The 19,748-nt window shown below is 42.0% G+C and overlaps 1 protein-coding gene across 1 annotated transcript; it reads left to right on the forward strand.

Moving 5' to 3' along the window:
* The first annotated feature begins 525 nt into the window (after nucleotides 1-525).
* On the forward strand, nucleotides 526-3,957 carry LOC149840748 (disease resistance protein RGA2-like). Its single transcript, XM_090005130.1, has one exon. It carries the CDS (start codon nucleotides 526-528, stop codon nucleotides 3,955-3,957), a length of 3,432 nt encoding a protein of 1,143 aa, XP_089861256.1.
* The last annotated feature ends 15,791 nt before the right edge of the window (nucleotides 3,958-19,748 follow it).

Genomic DNA, 19,748 nt, shown 5'->3' on the forward strand with positions numbered 1-19,748 from the left:
ATGCAGGGATAAGGTCTTCACCCCTGCCCTGTCTCAAAATTTTGCCCTCCATCCCCGCTTTATATCTTTCATCTCCTGTCCAAATGGGGCAAGGCTGAGCGGAGCTCCATTTTCCCCTCCCCACTCCCATCCTAAAGGAGGCAAACCGTCAGGGTATTTTAATTATTTTAAAATAAGTAATTGGGTTGTATGTAATAACGCAAATTTTGAGCACGTCGCTTTTTATAAATGATCTAATACATCACAGTCAGTGGTTCTCTGCACGTTAACTTCTCCGACGCATGAGTTTGAAAATATCTAATGCCGGCTATGGCTGGCAGGCAGCTTCCATCCACAACCACAACAAATTCAATTATCTGTAGGGCAGGCACCATGACATCAGTTTACTTGACTTTTGGGGTCAATGAATCCCTTCTTCATTCATTCAAGGTTAGTTGCAACCTCTTGTTAAGCACTTGAGCTTCACCTTCCTTTGTTCTTGGTGTCAGCTGAACCTTGAATTGGTTAACCAGTCCTTGAAAGACAATGGCAGAATGGTTGGTGACAACTTTGCTGGACAAAGTGGGCACTCTTTTGCTGGACCAAGTGGGTACTCTGATCGCAGAAGAGGTCACACTCGTATGGGGAGTGAAAGAGGAGCTTTACAGGCTGCAATCCGAGCTCAAAACCGTTCTTGAAGTGCTAGCCGATGCGGTGCACAAGAAGTTCTCCGACAACCTGCTGCAAATTTGGATTGAGAATTTGAAAGATGTAGCCTATGATGCTGAGGATGTGATCGACATGTTCAGAGCACGAGCGCGCCGGAGGAGAGAAGCAATTCCGGTATGTAATTTCAACTTCTGCATCTTCAAACGAATTATTTTCCGGCATGAGATTGGTAGTAGAATTAAGGACATCAACAAAAGATTGGATGATATCTCCAAGGAGAAAGATAAATACAATCTTGATAGGTATCAAGTGGAGAGAGCTATGAGAGGTGGGGGGAGCAGCAGAAGTAGCAGGCAAACGACGGCGGCCATGATCGAATCAGAGATCGTAGGACGGATCAACGACGAAATAATGGTAGTTGATTTGTTGGTGAAGGATGGGAGTGAGGGTAATGTTTCTGTGATCTCCATTGTTGGTATGGGTGGACTCGGAAAGACCACTCTTGCCCGGAAGGTCTTTTGGGATATTGGAGTGCAGAGACACTTCCAGAAGGTAATGTGGGTATGTGTTTCTGAGAAGCCCAACAAGGCATGGTTGGCTGCAAAGATACTGGAAGCAATTAGGATGGATGGTCACAGCATCAGTCAAGATACTGCACTCAACACTCTCCACACTGAGATAAGCACATGCATAGCAGGTAATAAGTTCTTGCTTGTGCTTGATGATGTATGGGATCTTTATTGGTGGGAAGATTTGAAGGCCACCTTGCAGAGGGCTGAGCCTGGAAGCAGGATTCTGATAACAACTCGAAAGTTTGATGTTTCCGAAGGCATGGGTGTGATCTACGCACATCCTCTGAATGTTTTAACACCAAAACAAAGCTGGTCTCTGTTTCTTAACAAGGCCCTCAGAAGGGGCGAGGAGGAAAAGGATTTGGAAAGCGTGAAGGACATAGCAGAGACACTGGTTGAGAGGTGCAGAGGTCTTCCTCTTCTAATAAAGACCATAGGGAGAGTCATGTTCTCTAAGAGAAGAGCAAGGGAAGATTGGGATGCAGTTGTGAACAGCAGGTTCTGGAGTTGGAAGCCTGCAAATTCTAATCATGAACATCTATTCCCAATTCTCTTATTGAGCTATAATGATTTGCCTTGTTACCTGAAGCCCTGTTTCATGTACTGCTCCATCTTCCCAAAGGATTTCGAGTTTGAAAAACTTCACACTGTTAGGCTCTGGATGGCTGAAGGATACATTTCAGAGGCTGAAGGGGAGATGGAGGCGAGGGCGGATGAATATGTGGAAGAATTAGCCGGTCGATCTCTACTCCAAGTCGAGAAGACAGACAGCATCAATGGGGAGATTGTTAGATTCAAGATGCATGACATTGTGCATGACCTCGCACTCAGCATCGCAGGGAAAGAGTACTCGTCATCACCAGCCACAGACTCGAATGCACGAATCTTGTCAATGGAAGATTCAGAGGAGTGCTCGATCAAAGAATTTTCGATGCAGAAAAGAAGCAAATTGCGCACTTTGTTGGGACCTAAGGGAAAAGAACTCCCAGGGAACTTCCCCAGAAACTTCATGCATCTGAGGGTTCTAGACTTGGGGAGAGCCAGCATCTCAGAGATACCAGAATCAATTGGGGAGCTGCTACTTCTGAAGTACCTCAAGGCTTCTAGAGACACAAAGTCGTTGCCTGAGTCCATTGGCAAATTATGCAATCTGCAGACTCTAGATCTCTATGGAACTCAAATTTGCAGAATTCCCCAGAGTGTTCAGAAGCTCTATAATTTGAGGCATCTTGACTTGGACAATACAAGATATCTGAAACATCTTCCTGCTGGACTCGGGCGCTTGACCAACTTAAGGACCCTGACTCAATTCATCTTGGGTCGTGAAGGTAGGATAGAGGATGAAGCCAGCATAGCTGAGCTCAAGGACTTGAACAACCTCAGAGGAGACTTGGGCATATACTTCTTTCAAAGAATTAACAGTGAAGAGGAGGCTGCAGAAGCCAATCTCAAAGGCAAACACCATCTCAGATCCTTGAAGTTGATTGGAGAAAAGAGCTCAGAAGCCACTGAGGGCCTATTTGGATCCCTGCTTCCCCCACAACAGCTCGAAATCTTTGAGATGGTCGATTACAGAGGAAGAAGCTTCCCCAATGGTTGGTTTTCCAGCTTCAACTTCCCCAACTTGAGGAAGCTCAAACTTCAGTCTTTTCCATTCTTGGAACAACTGCCACCATTAGGACTGCTGCCATCTTTAACAAACCTCCGAATTTCCGAAGCCGAGAAGGTGAAGAAAGCGGATGAAGGGTTCACTGGTAAGAAGACAGGAGGTTTCGAGAAGCTGACACAGCTCACTTTCGATCGAATGGACGTTTGGGAGGAATGGGTGATGGAAATAAAGCAAGGAGCAATGGGGGCCCTCTCCAAACTGAGTGTAATAGGCTGCCCAAGGTTGAGGGCATTGCCTTACTTGGCTCCACTCAAGCAACTGATCCTCATAGACTGCCAGGGCCTCAGTCTTTTGCCTGACCTGCTCTCCCTCTCAAGTTTGGAGATGAGGGACTGTAGCAGCTTGAGTTCATTGCCAGACCTTCCTTCACTCACAAGGTTGGATATCAGGGACTGTGGTGGGCTCACAAACTTACCACAACTGCAGACTCTGGAAGACTTAGAAATATACGGGTGTAGAAGCCTGTCTTCCTTGCCAGAAATGAAATCTCTGAAGAGCATGGGCATCAGATTCTGTGACCAACTTCATGTTTTGCCGAGGATGCCTTTGCTAAGAGAACTGGATGCAGAGTATTGTCCTGAGTTGATAGAGTTGCCTTGCTTTCCATCTCTCATTCGCATGGACATCACAAACTTTCCAAAGTTGGTGTCGATGTCAAGCATACCTTCCCTACAGCAACTGGATGTGAAGTACTGCAGGTTGCTGAAGGAATTGCCTCACTTGCCTCTAGTGAAGGAACTGACTGTAAGAAGTTGCCCAGAATTGGAGATGCTTCCCCACTTCCCTCGTTTGAAAAACTTGACTGTGGCGAGGTGCCCTCAGTTGGAGACATTGTGGCTGTCGGAGGCACAGCCGACTGAGCTCCAAAGGCTGGGCATTGAGGATTGCGCTATGATATACTCGCTACCTGATGAGGTTGAACGCCTGCAGAGGCTCAAGTCACTCACCATCAAAGCCTGCCCGGTGCTGGAGGAAAGGTACAAAACACATGCAAGGCAAGAGGATCTCGACAAGATCTCTCACATTCACAGTGTGCATATTAACAAGGGTGACTCTTGGCTTGACTGACACTGTGACAAAGTCTGTTCATGACTCATGAGTCACGCTTATAGTTTTGTTTCCTTTCATTACACCAAGTATGTGAAATTGCCAATAATGGCTTGGCAAAGCCTTATTGCCAAACACTGGTAACATTGTCATTGTTAGTTGTTATTTTTTTATGATTAGAAGCAACATGACAGATACATACATATTGGTAACATTTGAGCCGGACCATTTTCCTGCAATTGGTTGGTACACCGATAATTTCGTGGAGGCTTAATGTTAAATAGAATCATCTTAGCTAAAAAAGTAACGTACTGGTCTGTTTGAGAGAAAAGGGAAAATTTTAATCATCAATACCACAAAATGAACAAGTGCGCCCTCTTCCAACTAAGGTTGAATCTCAGCGCAGGACCTACAGTTGTTGGTTTGCACATTAACATCTACAAAATGAACAAGCGCACTTTAGTTGGCCTATTCGAAAAAAGCAAAAGAAATCTACATTTCATTATACTTTGTTCAAGCGCCTGCAAAGAGACATTCTAGTAATCAAATTTTCTATATTAGTCCATCTGTCCATTTAGCCTCGGGATAATTCTCCTATGCACACATTTTTTTAACTGTTGCACAAAGGAATTGATTTTAAGTGGGGCAACTTTTGTTTTAAGCCTAATTTCATATTTATTTTGAACTGCATGTTGTGTGTCGAGAAAAAAATGACACTGCACTTCTTTTTTCAATTGGAGATAAATGCATTACACCATATGCTTCAGACCCTAAGAGTGTAACATGAGTGCATGTGTAGGAGGAAGAATGCATATTATCCATGGCATCTTCAATGATCGAAAACAATGAGTTCATGATGGCAGGTATTTATCTTAATAACTATCCCATCTTGAGAGTGAAACGATGGTTGGGAGGCATTACTGATGAATCTAGAGCCTTAATTAGGTGATCATAGCAGACTGCAAATATGTATTGAACCTGTATGTAAAAACTGAAATGCCTTCGATCGGTTCTCTAGTCACTGCCTAGTTTCATGAATTTATTTCTTTTAAAGGGACGTCTAAAGTGATCTTGAACATAGTTTTCACCTGGATCAACAATAAATAAAGAAAAGAAAATATTATCAGCAAATTGGAGGGAGGAATTCTTCCTACCGCAGTTTTAGACCATAATATGCTGATATGTAAATGGAAGTGTTTCATGAACTATGGGAAGGAACAGCTAAGGTACTTTAAAATCTGGCTCATGTACATGGAATGTAGAAGAATAGTTGAAGATAACTAAAGAACCAGAAAGTTTGGGAGCCCCATGATCATACTCTAGAACATTATAGAGAGAAATAACAATCAAAACTGAATGAAGAGAACTTAAGAACATTGAAAGATTGAAGTCAGAGCCTGCTTAATTTAGTGTTTTTGGATGAAGAGACTTTTTGAGAACAAAGATAAAAAATCTTATAGCCTTACGCAATGAATGCAACAAAAATACCAAATTCTACATGGGTAGTGTAAAAAGAGAGTTTCAGACTACATAAAATAGTTCACAGCGGTTGCATAGTCGATATTGTTCACAATAGTCACATGGTTACTACATTTTGATCCTTGTATCATGTTCCCTTGGCTCTGTTTGAAAACCCGTGTTGGAGAGAGTTGCAAGGAGTATGTGGAAGTACAACTACTGGATTTCAAGAGAAATGAATTTAGGAGGAGCTGTTACTCCCTCTTTTGTTTGAAAGCATAAACAACTCCAATTCAGGCTTTCAACTACTCCTGATTCCTCACCATGTTTGGAAACTGGTAGCATGGTATCTGTGTATCAAAGAATGCAGAGAAAAGTCATATTATATTTAATTGCATCATTGCCACTTAATTTTTTTGATTTCAGGTCGATATTTTCCGAATAACCTGATTTGTCTCTCTGCGCTAAGCTACCACCATCTTCACTGACTGAGAAAGTAGACAAAGCAAATTTAACCTTTTGTACATAGTACTTTAAAACGAAAAATTCAGAGTTAGGGATGGCAGTGGACTGGGGGAAAACGGAGTCCCGCCCCGCCTCAACCCGTTTGGACCAGGGATGAAGGGCATGAAACGGGGATGGACTTACGCTTTCCCCCGCCCCGCCGCATCCTGCCTCGCCCCCGTTTGGACTGGAGATGAAGGACATGAAACGGGGATGGAGGTTAAAATCCATCCCCGTACGGGGATCAAGGCAGAGATGGAGGTTCGGGTTTTGAGACGGGGGTAGAGACCTTGTGCTCTCCCCCTGCCCAAGTCCATTCCCATCCCTATTCAAAGTCAAGCATCAATAGATGATAGGGATGGTAGTGGACCGGGGCGGGGGTGGGGTGGGGGACAAGGTCTCCACCCCCGCCCCGTTTCAAAATTTGAACCTCCATCCCCGCCTCCATCCCCGGTCCAAACGGGGGCGGGCCCCCGTTTCCCCTTAGTCTATAGTCATCCCTTAAAGGATTGGGGATGGGGCGGGGCGGGGAAAAGCTTAAGTCCATCCCTGCCTTCATCCCCACACGAGGATAGATTTTAACCTTCATCCTTGCCTCCATCCCCGTTTCATGCTCTTCATCCCCGATTCAAATGGGGGTGAGGTGGGGCGGAGCCCCATTGTCCCCCGGTCCACTGCCATCCATCCAAAGCATCAAGGCATCTTTAAGGCCCAAGCAATGCCCCTCTGATGCATGAAAAGATCAGGTGCAATATACTTGCACAAATATTTTTTCATTTAGTACACGATCACCCTCCATCTTGGGGACAGGGCCTGTCAGGTGTGGGACAGAAGATCTGATGGAGTGTGATTGGGTGTCTCTGAGCTCAATCCTCGTAAATCCAGTGATTGCAAATACCTTCTCTTTTTAAGAGGAGTTCAAATGCATATTTTTAGAGGAGTTGGAGTCGGTTGATTCTCAGCCTAAAATCTTGCCTCCTTCCAACTCGCAAACGGCAGCCAAATCCTTCCACTTAATGCCATATCTAGGGGTGACAAGGGTTGGCGTGTTGGCGGGTCGTGTTGGCGAGTTGGTGAGTCGTGTTGGCGGGTCAGCATATCTCAACACGAACCTGACCCGTTTATTAAACGGGTTGGCGTGTTGGCGGGTCGTGTTGGCGAGTTGGTGAGTCGTGTTGGCGGGTCAGCATATCTCAACACGAACCTGACCCGTTTATTAAACGGGTCGGCTGTGGCAAACACTAACCCGACGGGTTGGTGAGTGGGTTGGTGGGGTTGGGTCCCGCCTAACCTGTTTATTAAATGGGTCAGCAAGGTTGGCGGGTTGGCATACCCCTAACACGAACCCGACCCGTTTAATAAACGGGTTATGCGGGTCGACCCGTTTATTAAATGGGTTAGTTTAAGCCAAACCCAAACCCGCCTAAGATGTGGGTTGGCGGGTCTTGTCAGGTTTTGCCACCCTTAGCCATATCAGATAATGGTCGTGGATTGCATCCCAAATCCTCCAACGACATGCTCTAGACTGAGTCTTATATATTAATTATATTAAAAACTTCACAAAAATGGTTGTTTCTGCATTTACAACAGTATCCGTGTGACGGAGATGAGGATGCCACAATATTCAAGAAAAATGCCTTGAGACTACGTGAAATAAACTAATTTAATTCAACTTTGGCCTTTTTTGGGGATTTGATCCAAGTTAGTTATCCAGTAGTTCACTATTTGGTTCAAGTTTTACAATGCTTCCTAGTAGAATGGAAATATGATAGGAAGAAATAAAAAGGGAAAATGATTCTACTATTCTTGTAAAAGTGAAGCAATTTTGAAAAATGCCTAACAATTTGCCAAAATCCTTTTCATGTCCGAAATGTCTTTTTTATGATAATTTTACCTTTCGCACAAGTGAACAACCACAAGAGCCAGTGAAAATAAAGTTTACTGGCGAATTAAGTGATGCACCAGTAAAATTATTTTTTTCTGCCGCACTGTAAAAGTGTGCCATTGAAAACAAATTTCGCGGGGGACGACCCCTGATCCTAGGTTTTTTAATCCCTTTTTCGTTCCATTCCTTCAGTCTTCTAAATCGAAGGCCCAATCCATCACAGAATCGGTAAAAAACAAGGGCCTTTCTCCCTCCCATTTTTTTCATCCCCTTTCCATAGCGGGAGGAGCTCTTCACCATCATTGATGCCAGACATGGTTTTTTCATGCGAGAGGAGCTCTTCACCATTGTGGGATGTGGGTTGTCGGAGGCCTCCCCGATGCTTGCTTTTCAATATCAACGGGATGTCGTTATGTCTCCCTAGGGCTTTTCACTACGTGTTTGCTCCCTAGGTTTTCGATTCCATTTTATAGACGAGCTTTTCCCCCTTTTTAAGTCTGCCTTTTGGATGGCCCTGGGTTTTCTTCTTTTTCTAAATGGGTGATGCAACCTTGTGGGGGAGGAGAGCACATTCTTTATTTCTTTTTGATGTGAGAAGCCAAAGAGGATAGAGGTGAAAATATCGAAGGATGACACCGAAAAGGAGGGTCGATTTTTGAGACTATTGTTGAGATAAACCACCACGTTGGTGGTGGTTACCTACGATGTGGATAACCCTCACCCACGGAAGGTGTTCCTTCTGTTAAACCCACACAAAATCAGGGGGGAACGGTTGCACAAATCATTCCCACTTTGTGCCTATAAATGGGGTATCATGGGCGACCCCAATCCAGAGAGAGATACGGAAATACAGGGAAAATCAGAGAGAGGCGCAATAAGGTTTTTTGCTTTGCTTACCTCTCTATTCAAGGGTTCTTCCCATTCGGCAAGGGAACTGGTCCTGCTCACCGACTGCATCTGGTAGCCTACGCTCGTGGAGGAACACAATTCGGTTAAGGAGAAGCCTTCCTCTGCTCCAGCCACCACCAGCGGCTTCCCTTACTTTGGTCGCCACTGCCAGCCACAGATCTTGGTTCATCGATGGCGGCATCAGGTGTGCCTTTCTGTTGTTCATTGTTTGTGCGCAGGCTGAACGCAACAATGGGTTATAGGCCCATGCATGCCGTTGCATCTATGTCTGTCAGACTAAAGTTTTTCCGATGAGATTGTCGGATGATGTCTACCCGGCAAACCCCTTTTTCCCTTATTGTTAACCTTGACAGGGTTAACCCTTTTTTTTAGGGGGATGAAAGGGGGTAATGCCTCCAGTGAGTCCAGGTCGGCGATCCGTCACCATTCCTTTCGGTGATGCCGATTGTGTCGTCGTTTTTTTCCTGAAAATGCAAAAAAAAAAAAACTTTACCTCCAATTGTTTTTAGGGGCGTTCAGTGGGGAAGGACGTCGCCGGTTATTTCCTTTCTTCCTTCTTCTCCATCAGGGTGCTGTAGAGCCGTCGTCGATGACTGTCGAGTCGCCGGACCTCTACACTTTTGTCACGGTTGTTGTCGCCCCACCGTTGGAAGCCAGTGACCATTGGGCCACTGACGATGGTGGTTGTCGCCTCCTTGCCCCCAGGGTTGCCGGCAATCGTCTGATTGCCAGACTGTCGAAGCTAGCGGTAGCGATCTGCATCAGGGGAGAGAATGAAAGAGGCGAAATAGGTTTCAGAAACCCTATTTTGCGTTTTAGGTTTCATTTTAAACTGTCTTCGGGTCGAGTCCATTTTTGGATCCGAACCCACCCCACCTGAGCTGATCCATAAGGCTCATCTGGATCGGATCCGGGATTCAGGATTCAGGATTCAGGTGGGGCCCCAGTTTTGTTAGGATCCATGATCCGCAGGGATTTGGGTCAGGATCGGGTCCATAAGCAAATTGTATCTATATTACTCGACCTGATCCATAAAAGTCTTTTGGATCGTATCCGGTTCTCGGGTAATGGATCCCAAATCCTTTTGATCCTGACCCGTTATGTTTTTGGATTCGGGACGAGTCTGTGAGATCCGTTTTGGATTTATGGAATCCTACCCAATCCACTAAGTTCCTTTTGGATCGGGTTGCGGTTCAAACCCAGATCTTATGACCCGTACCGACCCATGATATCGATCCGGGTCGAATCCCGATACAGATCTTCGGGTCTCAGATCCCAAATCTGAAAATCACTCTTTGGATCAGATCTGGGTTAGTAGGATCCGGTTCTTTCAGTGGCAGATCCAGAAATCGGATTATACGATTCTGGATCCGTCAGCTTGATAGAACCGGATCTGAATGGCTTGTAACAATGCTTGAACCGGTTCAGCCGATTTGGCCTGTTTCTGAATCGATCTGGGTCTCTCTAGAACCGGTTCTCAGACAACTAAGACCAGTTCACTGTACCAGAGACCTGTTCAGAGTGTTACATACCTGGTTCAGTGTATTCTGAACCAAATCAAAGCTTGTTCTGACTGGTTCATCCAATTTTGGAACTGGTTTGGGAATCTATTGACCGATTCATTCAGTTTTGGAACCGGTTTGGGGGTTTTTTGACTGGTTCATCCAGTTTTGGGATCGGTTCAGGGGTCTTTTTGACTGGTTCTTTGCGTTTTGAGACCGGTTCAAGGAATTATATCACCAGTTCGGAGGTTTTATAGTCGGTTCATAAGGATTTAGAACCGATTCAATAAATTAGTGACTGATTCAAGCTTTAATTTCATCGGTTTATCAATTTTTTGATATGGATATTGATTTTTCTTCGGTCTATGGGCATAAGCATTAAGTTACAACATGTTTAAGTGTTATTTCATTATTTTATGAATATTCAATATTGGCATTAAGGATAGTTAGATGATTTAGTGCATTCACGTCACCAAAGTGACTGTCACCAAAGTGACTAAATACACGTATGTTGTCTAAAAATTTTAGTACTATCATATAGTTTTGGCCAATATAAACATTGTACTTAGATTCATGAAATGATAAATGACCCAAAGAAAGTTTTATCGTGTTTGAAATTTAAGTAGGGTAAAATAAGGTAAATATGTCAAGATATATCGCACACGTGTATCCAAAGGTACCTTATGTTGATGGTCTAACTTCACAAGAACCTTAATTTTATCAAATATGATTGGTAGGCGAAGTGGTTTCGCATGTTGGAGCTCTTACTAAAGTAAGGCTTCAATGACCTCCTACACTCGCCTGAAAATAAGCATATTAAGGGCCTTTATTTATTTGCTTTTTCCATTAAGTTTTGTCTCATATGAATGCCTTTTTGATACATGTCTTTTGTCGTGCAGTTTCTAGTCCTGTGATTTTAGATGACTCTAGTTGTATTCCCTTTCTAGATGGATCAAACTTTAGTGATTGAAAAGAGACTGTTCTTTTTACATTAGGGCATATGGATTTAGATCTTGCCCTAAGGATATATGAACTCGCTGTCCTAACTGATAAAAGCACTGCTGAATAAAAGAGTGCTTTTGAGAAGTGGGAGTGCTCGAATAGGCTTAGCATGTTGCTTTTGCAATCTAAGGTAGCTAAGAATATTTGAAGTGTCATTCCGCAATGCAGGACAATGAGAGAATTCTTGAGTGCTATTAAAGCACAATTCGTGAGTTCAAACAAAACCAGAGCTTGTACCTTAATGTCAAAGCTCATATCTATGAAATATACTAGAGGAGAAAACATTCGTCAGCACATTTTGGAGATGAGAAACATAGTGTCTTGGTTGAATGACATGAAACTGACTATTTCTGATTCTTTCCTAGTGTATTTAGTTCTAGCGTCCTTACCCCTAGAATATGGACCTTTTAAAATCTTTTACAACACACATAATGATGAATGAACATTTAATGAACTTATGTCCAAGTGTGTTGAAGAAGAAAAGAGATTGAAAGGAGAGAAGGTGCAAAGTGCACATATGGCTTCTCATGCACCTAAGATAGGACCAAAGAAGAATGCATTCAAGAGAAATGCTAGGAAGAAGCCAGCAATGGATAAGACATCCCAAGACAAGCAATCTGACTCTGCTCTCATAAAGTGCTTCTTTTGCAAGAAGAAGGGACACAAGAAGGCAGATTGCATAAAGTATAAGAAGTGGTTGGAAAAGAAAGGTAATTTGTCATTTGTTTCTCATGAATGTAATTTATTACAAATTCCTGAAAATAGCTGGTGGATTGATTCTGGTGCTACTATTCATATTTTCAACTGTTTACAACTATTCCTGATAAGAAGGGAACCAACAATCCATGAGAAGAACATCTATTCAGGAAACAAGATGCGTTCACATGTGAAGGGTGTTGAGACCTGTAGGATTACTTTAAATACAGGCATAGTTTTGGATCTTTATGATGTCTTTTATGTTCCATCATATAGTAGAAACTTGATTTCAATTTCAAGGTTGGATAAATTTGGATATTGTTTTAAATTTGAAAATTCTAAGTTATTCATATACAGAAATTTAATTGAAATTGGTTCTGCATCAGTTTATAATGGTTTTTATAAATTGAACGTGAAGATCCAAACTCAAGAGTCTTTGACTTATGAATACACTTTGGTTGAGAATAAACGTAGCATGATTAATGATAAATCCTACATGCTTTGGCATCGAAGGTTGAGTCATATCTCTGAAAAGATAATAAAGAGACAAGTAAATGAAGGGATCTTGAAATCTCTAGATTTTACCGACAATGACGCATGTGTTGATTACATAAATGCTAAGCATACAAACACATATAAAGAGGGTGACAAACGTAGTAGTGAGATATTGGAGATAGTTCATACGGATGTATGTGGACCGTTTACCCCCTGTTACACAAGCGAGAAATATTTTATCACCTTTATTGATGACTATTTACGGTATATGTATCTCTACCCGATCTTTGAAAAATCTGATATTTTTCAGATGTTTAAGGAATTTAAAAAAGAAGTAGAGAAATAAACCGATAAAGTTATTAAAATAATTAGGTCTGATAGAGGTGACAAATATTATGGTAGGTTTACTGAGATAGGGCAAAGGGAAGGATTATTAGTGTGATTTCTCAAAGAGGAAGGCATTGTGCTTCAGTATATCATGTCGGTTAGTGCCTATCAGAATAATGTAGCTAAAAGAAGAAATCGAACGCTTAAAGAAATGGTCAGAGCTATATTGAATTATTCAACACTTCCCATGAAGTTGTGGGGTGAAGTCTTAAAGATTGTTGTGCATATTTTGAATAAGGTTCTTACAAAATTTGTGTCTAAAACTTCCTACGAGTTGTGGACAGGTAGGAAACCATCACTGTCTTATATGCACATATGGGGATGTTCTGCATAGACTAAATTGCATAACCCCTACATTAAAGTCTTTGATTCAAGAACAACCAGTGGATATTTCATTGGTTATCCAGAGAGATCAAAAGGATATAGGTTTTACTGCCCATCTCATTCACCACATATTGTTGAAATGGATAAGGCAAAATTCCTTGAAGATGGTTCAGTAGGATTAAGTGCACTTCAAAACCTTGGTTTTGAGAAAATACATGATTCAATTTCATTACCTGTTAAGGAAAACACCGAGAGATACCACATTATTATCCCTAATGATGATGTGGTTAATCACCGGGTTGTTGATGGACAAATCCAAAGTGAACCTATTGTGGACAATACAAATGAGCACGAACAGGATGAACAAGTTCAATCTGAGCTTGAAGAACGACCTGTTTGGAGATCCACAAGAGTTAGAAAATCTGCCATACATCCTGATTATGTGGTGTACCTTTAGGAGCTTGATGATTTCATAGATATAGATGATGACCCGTTGACTTTTATGGAAGTTGTTGAAAGCAAACAATCTTCGCACTAGATAAAAGTCATGGTCAGATCCCTGATTCACTTCACTCTAGTGACCATTCCGTACCATTTCTCTAAAAATGGCAGTATTTCTTGAAGATTTAGTTAGAAAGGTCAGTTGAGTCAGTGTCTGGTCAATTCATTTGAGTTCTGAAACTCTAAAACCCAGCTCAATCTAGCTCATTTCAGTTCAATTCAGCTCAGACCCTAATTTCCAGTGTCACTCTAGCTCGGTAGGGCCTGAAAACCATTTCTTCAACCATTTTGCAAATTTTATTGGCTTGTGCTTACTAGGATATCTCATTGTCGATAATGTGTTGGATGCTCAAAAACGTGTCTATGATGTGCCACCGCATGACAGAGATAAAACAAGAAAAATGGGACCTCGCCAAAAAAATTATCAAGAGAAACAGGTTAGGGACCACAAAAAGCTCACTAAGAAACCCTAATTGTATGGGAAAATGATTCTCAAATGTGAAACAAAATTTTCATACATACGAAACATTGCATTTAGTATGTGTATAGAGGTTCACAAACATTATGCGTGAGGATGAGGAGATTCGCAGAAAAGTCATGAGAATAATTGCTAATATCATGTTGAATATGCAAATATTCAGAATGTCTCCAAAATAATGTCAGAAGTTTCACATATATAGAGGATGTTTGCGAGTCTTCTAGTGAACATCTGGAGGAAGTTCGCAAATGTGTGGAGGACATTCGCATGCGAAGGTAAGGACATTCATATTTTAATTATATTTGGTTTGCATTAACAAGAGTTTCATGCATAACGCTTGCGAATGTGGGACTTTGAGGATTTACATCCAAAAGTTATGTGAATTACTTAAAGGAGGTTCGCACGTTATGTAGACAAAGCTCTAGAGATCCACAAATATGTGACATGAACCAATCAGACTTGAATCAGACAACATGTGAAGGTAAGGACGTTTTCAATACATGTTTGCAAATACAGGATACCTAGTTGCAGATGTACATCCAGAATTTATGTGAGTTGTAGTTAATGGAGGTTTGCATGGTATATGTGTGAAGGTCGTGAGGTCTATAAATGTGTGACGTGAACCTATCGATCTCGAATAAGAAAACATGTCAAGTTTAGGGATATTCGCAATATTGATTTGTGAAGGTCGTACATATATTTGCATACGTACGTCTTGACTTTAAGCGAGTTTTTAGTTAAAGGTGGTTCACATGTTGTCTACATGAATGTCAAGATTATTGCAAATGTATTGAGTGAACCTGTCGAGCTAAAACTTTTCAAATTCAAAAGGTTCACATAGGGGTTGTGAACCTCATAATATGCGTACATTTGATATGTGAATCTTCTTTGTTGGGATTCAAGTTAGTCAGATTCACAAATTTTTTTATGAAAACTTTATCAGGTCTGCAAAATGCGCATACAAATCTCCTTTTATTGAGATGCATACATATATACCATGCAAACATCAACAGGTTCACTTGTGTGAAGGTTAAAAATATCCTATAAAAGTTGAGAATACAAAATTTTGAATGTGAGAAGGTTTTAGACAAATTGTGAGGCATTTCTTAGAATGCGGCATTTTACAATGACGGTACAATTATTTTTTGAAATAAGTCTCTATTTGATGAAGCATCTTCGTATAATTATGAACTCTATTGGACCTAAAAATGATACATGGGGAGAATCTTTTTTAAGTCTCCTAATATCAATAGGTTAATTGTTTTGCTTTTATACCTTTATTTTTTTTTTTGAGAGTTATTACATGGATAAAAAAAAAGAATACTTGGTTCCTCCCAAAAGTAAAAGGTATATCATGCATGTTTAAATCTTAAAAAAAAGTCGAAGAAGGCCACGTTTATGCTAAAGCTTGATCTTGAGAAGACCTTCAATTTTGTTTCTTGGCCTTAATTACTTGACACTCTCTAAAGCATGGGTTTCGGGTCCAAATGGTGTGCTTGGATTGATGCCCTACTTAAGTCCCATCAACATCAATACGGAGTTTGGGCCATCAGTTTGATCTCAAAAGGGGTCTCCGCCAAGGTGGTTGGCTATCACCAATCTTGTCTGATATTGCCGCTGAAGGCTTGGCGTCCCTATTTATGAATGTGTCGGTGTAAGGTTTTCTATCTCCCATTTCATTTTTACGATACTGATTATTCCTTAATTCAGTTTGCGGGTGTTTTTATGATTTTTGGGAAAACTTCGATGGAGCAAATGAGCAGGATTTTTTGCCTCCCGAGGGCTTTTGGCCTAATATCTATCGGGCCTTAAAATAAATGAGGCGAAGAGAAATATTTCTCTTCAACTCAGAATGGACTACTTTCAGTTCCTGTATTGGCCCCCTCTGACAGTGTGTCTATGCTCTCGCTCTGATGAGTTTTCGGTCTCCTCCTTTTATTCCTCTCTCCAACCACCTGGTGCAAACCCTCTTATTGTCCAGTGCATCTGGGGCCAAGGCCCATCTACCCGCTACAAGTGCTTTCTATGGCTTGTCTTTAAAGACAGGGTTCTCACACATGACATGAGGGCATTTGCCGCAGAGGCTTCTATGTTGTTAGTGTCTATCTCATGTGTGGTCGGGAAGAAACTCCTAATTGTTTATTGTTAATAAGGTTAGAAGCGCATTGTTAACTAAGGATGGTTACCCACAGTAGAGTTTTAAAACTTGAGTTGACATAAGCAATTATGTGCCGGAACCAAGCCATGGACAGCCTGCCCTGTTGACCAAGTTTCTATAGATGAAGCTTGCAAGTCTTTGCATAAGAGAGTAATTTAGATCCTAAATCACTGTCACTTAACCTAAGCGACCTTGAGAGAGAGAGAGAGAGGGTGGATTTTGACAATGGTTGCAGGTAGAGCATTGATGTAATTAGCCACATCTGCAAGGCTCATGCCTGAAATAAAGTAGAAATGGAATAAGAACTTTCAGTTTTCAGTCACTTATAATATAGCTGGTCTTGGAGTGTTAAGCCAAGACTACAATTTATTCAAACCTTATAGCAAGAGAATTTTTATCTCCAAGTTCATTGATTGCAAAACAAATACTTCAATCATTTGTTCCACAATACATCATACAATGTAACATGTACCTAAAATATATTTATTATTACTTAACGAGCAAAGCCTAGCCGAATACCTTTATTCATGTTCGGCTAGCCGAGCCTATTCTACAAGTTTTCACGAATTCTTTCTGAGCAGAACACAAGGCAAGCCACAAGCGACTCAGCTTGTTTCCCAGCCCTACATGCATTGGCTGATAAGTCAATCGGCTTTTCGCAGATTATCTAATAAATCATGCTTGCACGTTCACGTTTCCGACTCTGACAGGCATGCAGCTATTTGCACAAAACCACAACAAAATTAAATTTATAAAGCTGGAAGTATGATATCAGGTGACTTTGACTTTTGGGGTTAGTGAATCTTCTTCCTTTTTAATTTGTTTTTACCTTGTGGTTTTACAGTTCCCAATTCCAATTCTTCATTTAAATGTTCGTTCCAAGCTCTTGTTATTTGCCTTGTTCAGTTCCCAATTCCAATTCTTCCTTCAGTTGTTCTTGGTGTCGGCTGAACCTTGGGTTGGTTACACTGCTGGGAGAAAATGGCAGAATGGTTGGTGACTACTTTGCTGGACAAACTGGGTCCTCTCATTGCAGAAGAGGTCTCACTTGTATGGAGGGTGAAGGACGAGCAAGACAAGCTTCAGGGCGAGCTCGAAACCATTCAACAAGTCCTTGCATAGGCAGAGCACGAGCAGTTCTCAACTGACCCTCTGCGGATTTGGCTGGAGAAGCTGAAAGATGCAGCTTATGATGCCAAGGATGTGATCGACGTGTTCATAGCACAAGCCCACCGGAGAGCAGCAATGCCAGTATGTAACTTCAACCTTATCTGCTTCTTCAAACAAGTTATGTTCCAGCATCAGATTGGTAGTAGAATTAAGGATATCAACCAAAGGCTGGACAATATCTCCAAGGAAAAAGATAAATGCAATCTTGATAGATATCAAGGTAGGGAATCCATGATAAGTGGGAGAAGCAACATAGGCAACCGTCAAACGATGGCTGCCATGATTGAAACGGAAATAGTAGGACTGGTAGATGAAGGAATTACCATAGCCGATTGGATGCTGAAGAAGTTGGATGAAAGCGAGGGCAATGTATCTGTGATCTCCATTGTTGGGATGGGTGGGCTTGGAAAGACCACCTTGCTCAGAAGATCTATTGGGACAGTGGAGTGTAGAGACATTTCCAAAAGAGAATGTGGGTTTGTGTTTCTGCGAAGCCAAACAAGGCATTGTTGGCTGCAAAGATTCTGGAAGCAATTAGGATGGATGGGCAAAACATCAGTCAAGATACTGCACTCAATACTCTCAACATTGAGACGAGCACATGGATAGAAGGAAAGAAGTTCTTGCTTGTGCTTGATGATGTGTGGGATCTTGATTGGTGGGAAGATTTGAAGGCCTGAGCCTGGAAGCAGGATTTTGGTAACTACCCGTAAGATGAACATCTCAGAAGAGATGGGCGCAATCTACGTTTACCCTTTGAAAGCTTTGACATCAAAACAAAGCTGGTCTTTGTTTCTTAACAAGGTACGCAGAAGGGGATGAAAAGGAAAGGGAATTGGAGAGTGTCAAGGACAGCAGAAACACTGGTTGAGAGGTGCAGAGGTCTTCCCGATGCAATAAATACCATAGGTAGAGTAATGTTCTCTAAGAGAAGAACAAGGGAAGATTGGGATGCAGTTATAAAGAGCAGGTTCTGGAGTTGGAAGCCTGCAAATGCTACTGATGCTCTCTTCCCAATTCTCTTGTTGAGCTATAATGATTTGCCTTCTTACCTGAAGCCCTGCTTCATGTACTGTTCCATCTTCCCAAAGGATTTTGAGTTTGAAAAGGCTCACATTGTCAGACTCTGGATGGCTGGAGGTTATATTTCAGAGGTTGAAGGGGAGATGGAGGCCAAGGCAGATCAGTATGTGGAAGAATTGGCTGATCGATCCTTATTCCAAATTGAAAAGGCAGACAACATAAACGGGGAGATTGTTAGATTCAAGATGCATGACATTGTCCATGATCTTGCACTTAGCATTGCAGGGAGAGACTATTCGATCTTGCCGGTTGCAGATGCACGAATCATGTCATTCATAGATGCTGAGGAACCCTCCATCGAAGAGTTCTCAATGCAGAAAAGAAACAAATTACGCACATTGTTGGGGCCTAGGGGAAGAGAAATCCCCTTGAGCTTCCCCAGAAACTTTATGCATTTGAGGGTTCTAGATTTAGGGAGAGCCAATATCTCAGAGATACCTGAGGCAATTGGGGAGCTGCTACTTCTAAAGTACCTGAAGACGTCCAGAAAGACAAAGTCATTGCCTGAGTCCATTGGCAGACTTTGCAATCTGCAGACCCTAGGTCTCTGTGGGAGTCAAATAAGCAAAATTCCCCAAGGGATTCTGAAGCTTTATGGTTTAAGGCATCTTGACTTGGATAATACAAGATACCTAAAGCGTCTTCCTGCTGGACTTGGGCACCTGACCAACTTAAGGACCTTAACTCAATTCATCTTTGGTCGTCAAGGTAGGACAGGGGATGAAGCCAACATAGCTGAGCTCAAGGACTTGAACAACCTGAGAGGAAACTTGGTCATATACTTCTTCCAAAGAATTAACAGTCAAGAGGAAGCTGAAGACGCCAATCTCAAAGGCAAACACCATCTAAGATCCTTGAAGTTGGTTGGGGAAAGGAGATCGGAATCCTCTGAGGGCCTACTAGGAGCCCTGCTCCCTCCACAACAGCTTGAAATCTTAGAGATGGTCGATTACAGGGGAAGAAGCTTTCCCAATGGTTGGTTTTCCAGCATTAACTTCCCTAACTTGAGGAAGCTCAAACTGCAGTCTTTTCCATTCTTGGAACCAACTGCCACCATTAGGACTGCTACCATCTTTACTAAACCTCCGAATTTCCGACACTGAAAAGGTGAAGAAGGCAGATGAAGGGTTTACTGGTAAGAAAAGAGGAGGTTTTAAGAAGCTGACGCAGTTGACTTTTGAGAGAATGAACGTTTGGGAGGAGTGGGTGATGGAAATGGAGCTAGAAGCAATGGAGTCCATCTTCAAACTGAGTGTAATA

Source organism: Nuphar pumila, chromosome 4 (assembly GCF_984573655.1).
Source record: "Nuphar pumila chromosome 4, dmNupPumi1.hap1.1, whole genome shotgun sequence".
Classification (NCBI taxonomy): domain Eukaryota; kingdom Viridiplantae; phylum Streptophyta; class Magnoliopsida; order Nymphaeales; family Nymphaeaceae; genus Nuphar; species Nuphar pumila.

Coding starts and splice junctions, on each gene's coding strand:
- LOC149840748 (XM_090005130.1), top strand. CDS start 526: ATGGCAGAATGGTTGGTGACAACTTTGCTGGACAAAGTGGGCACTCTT.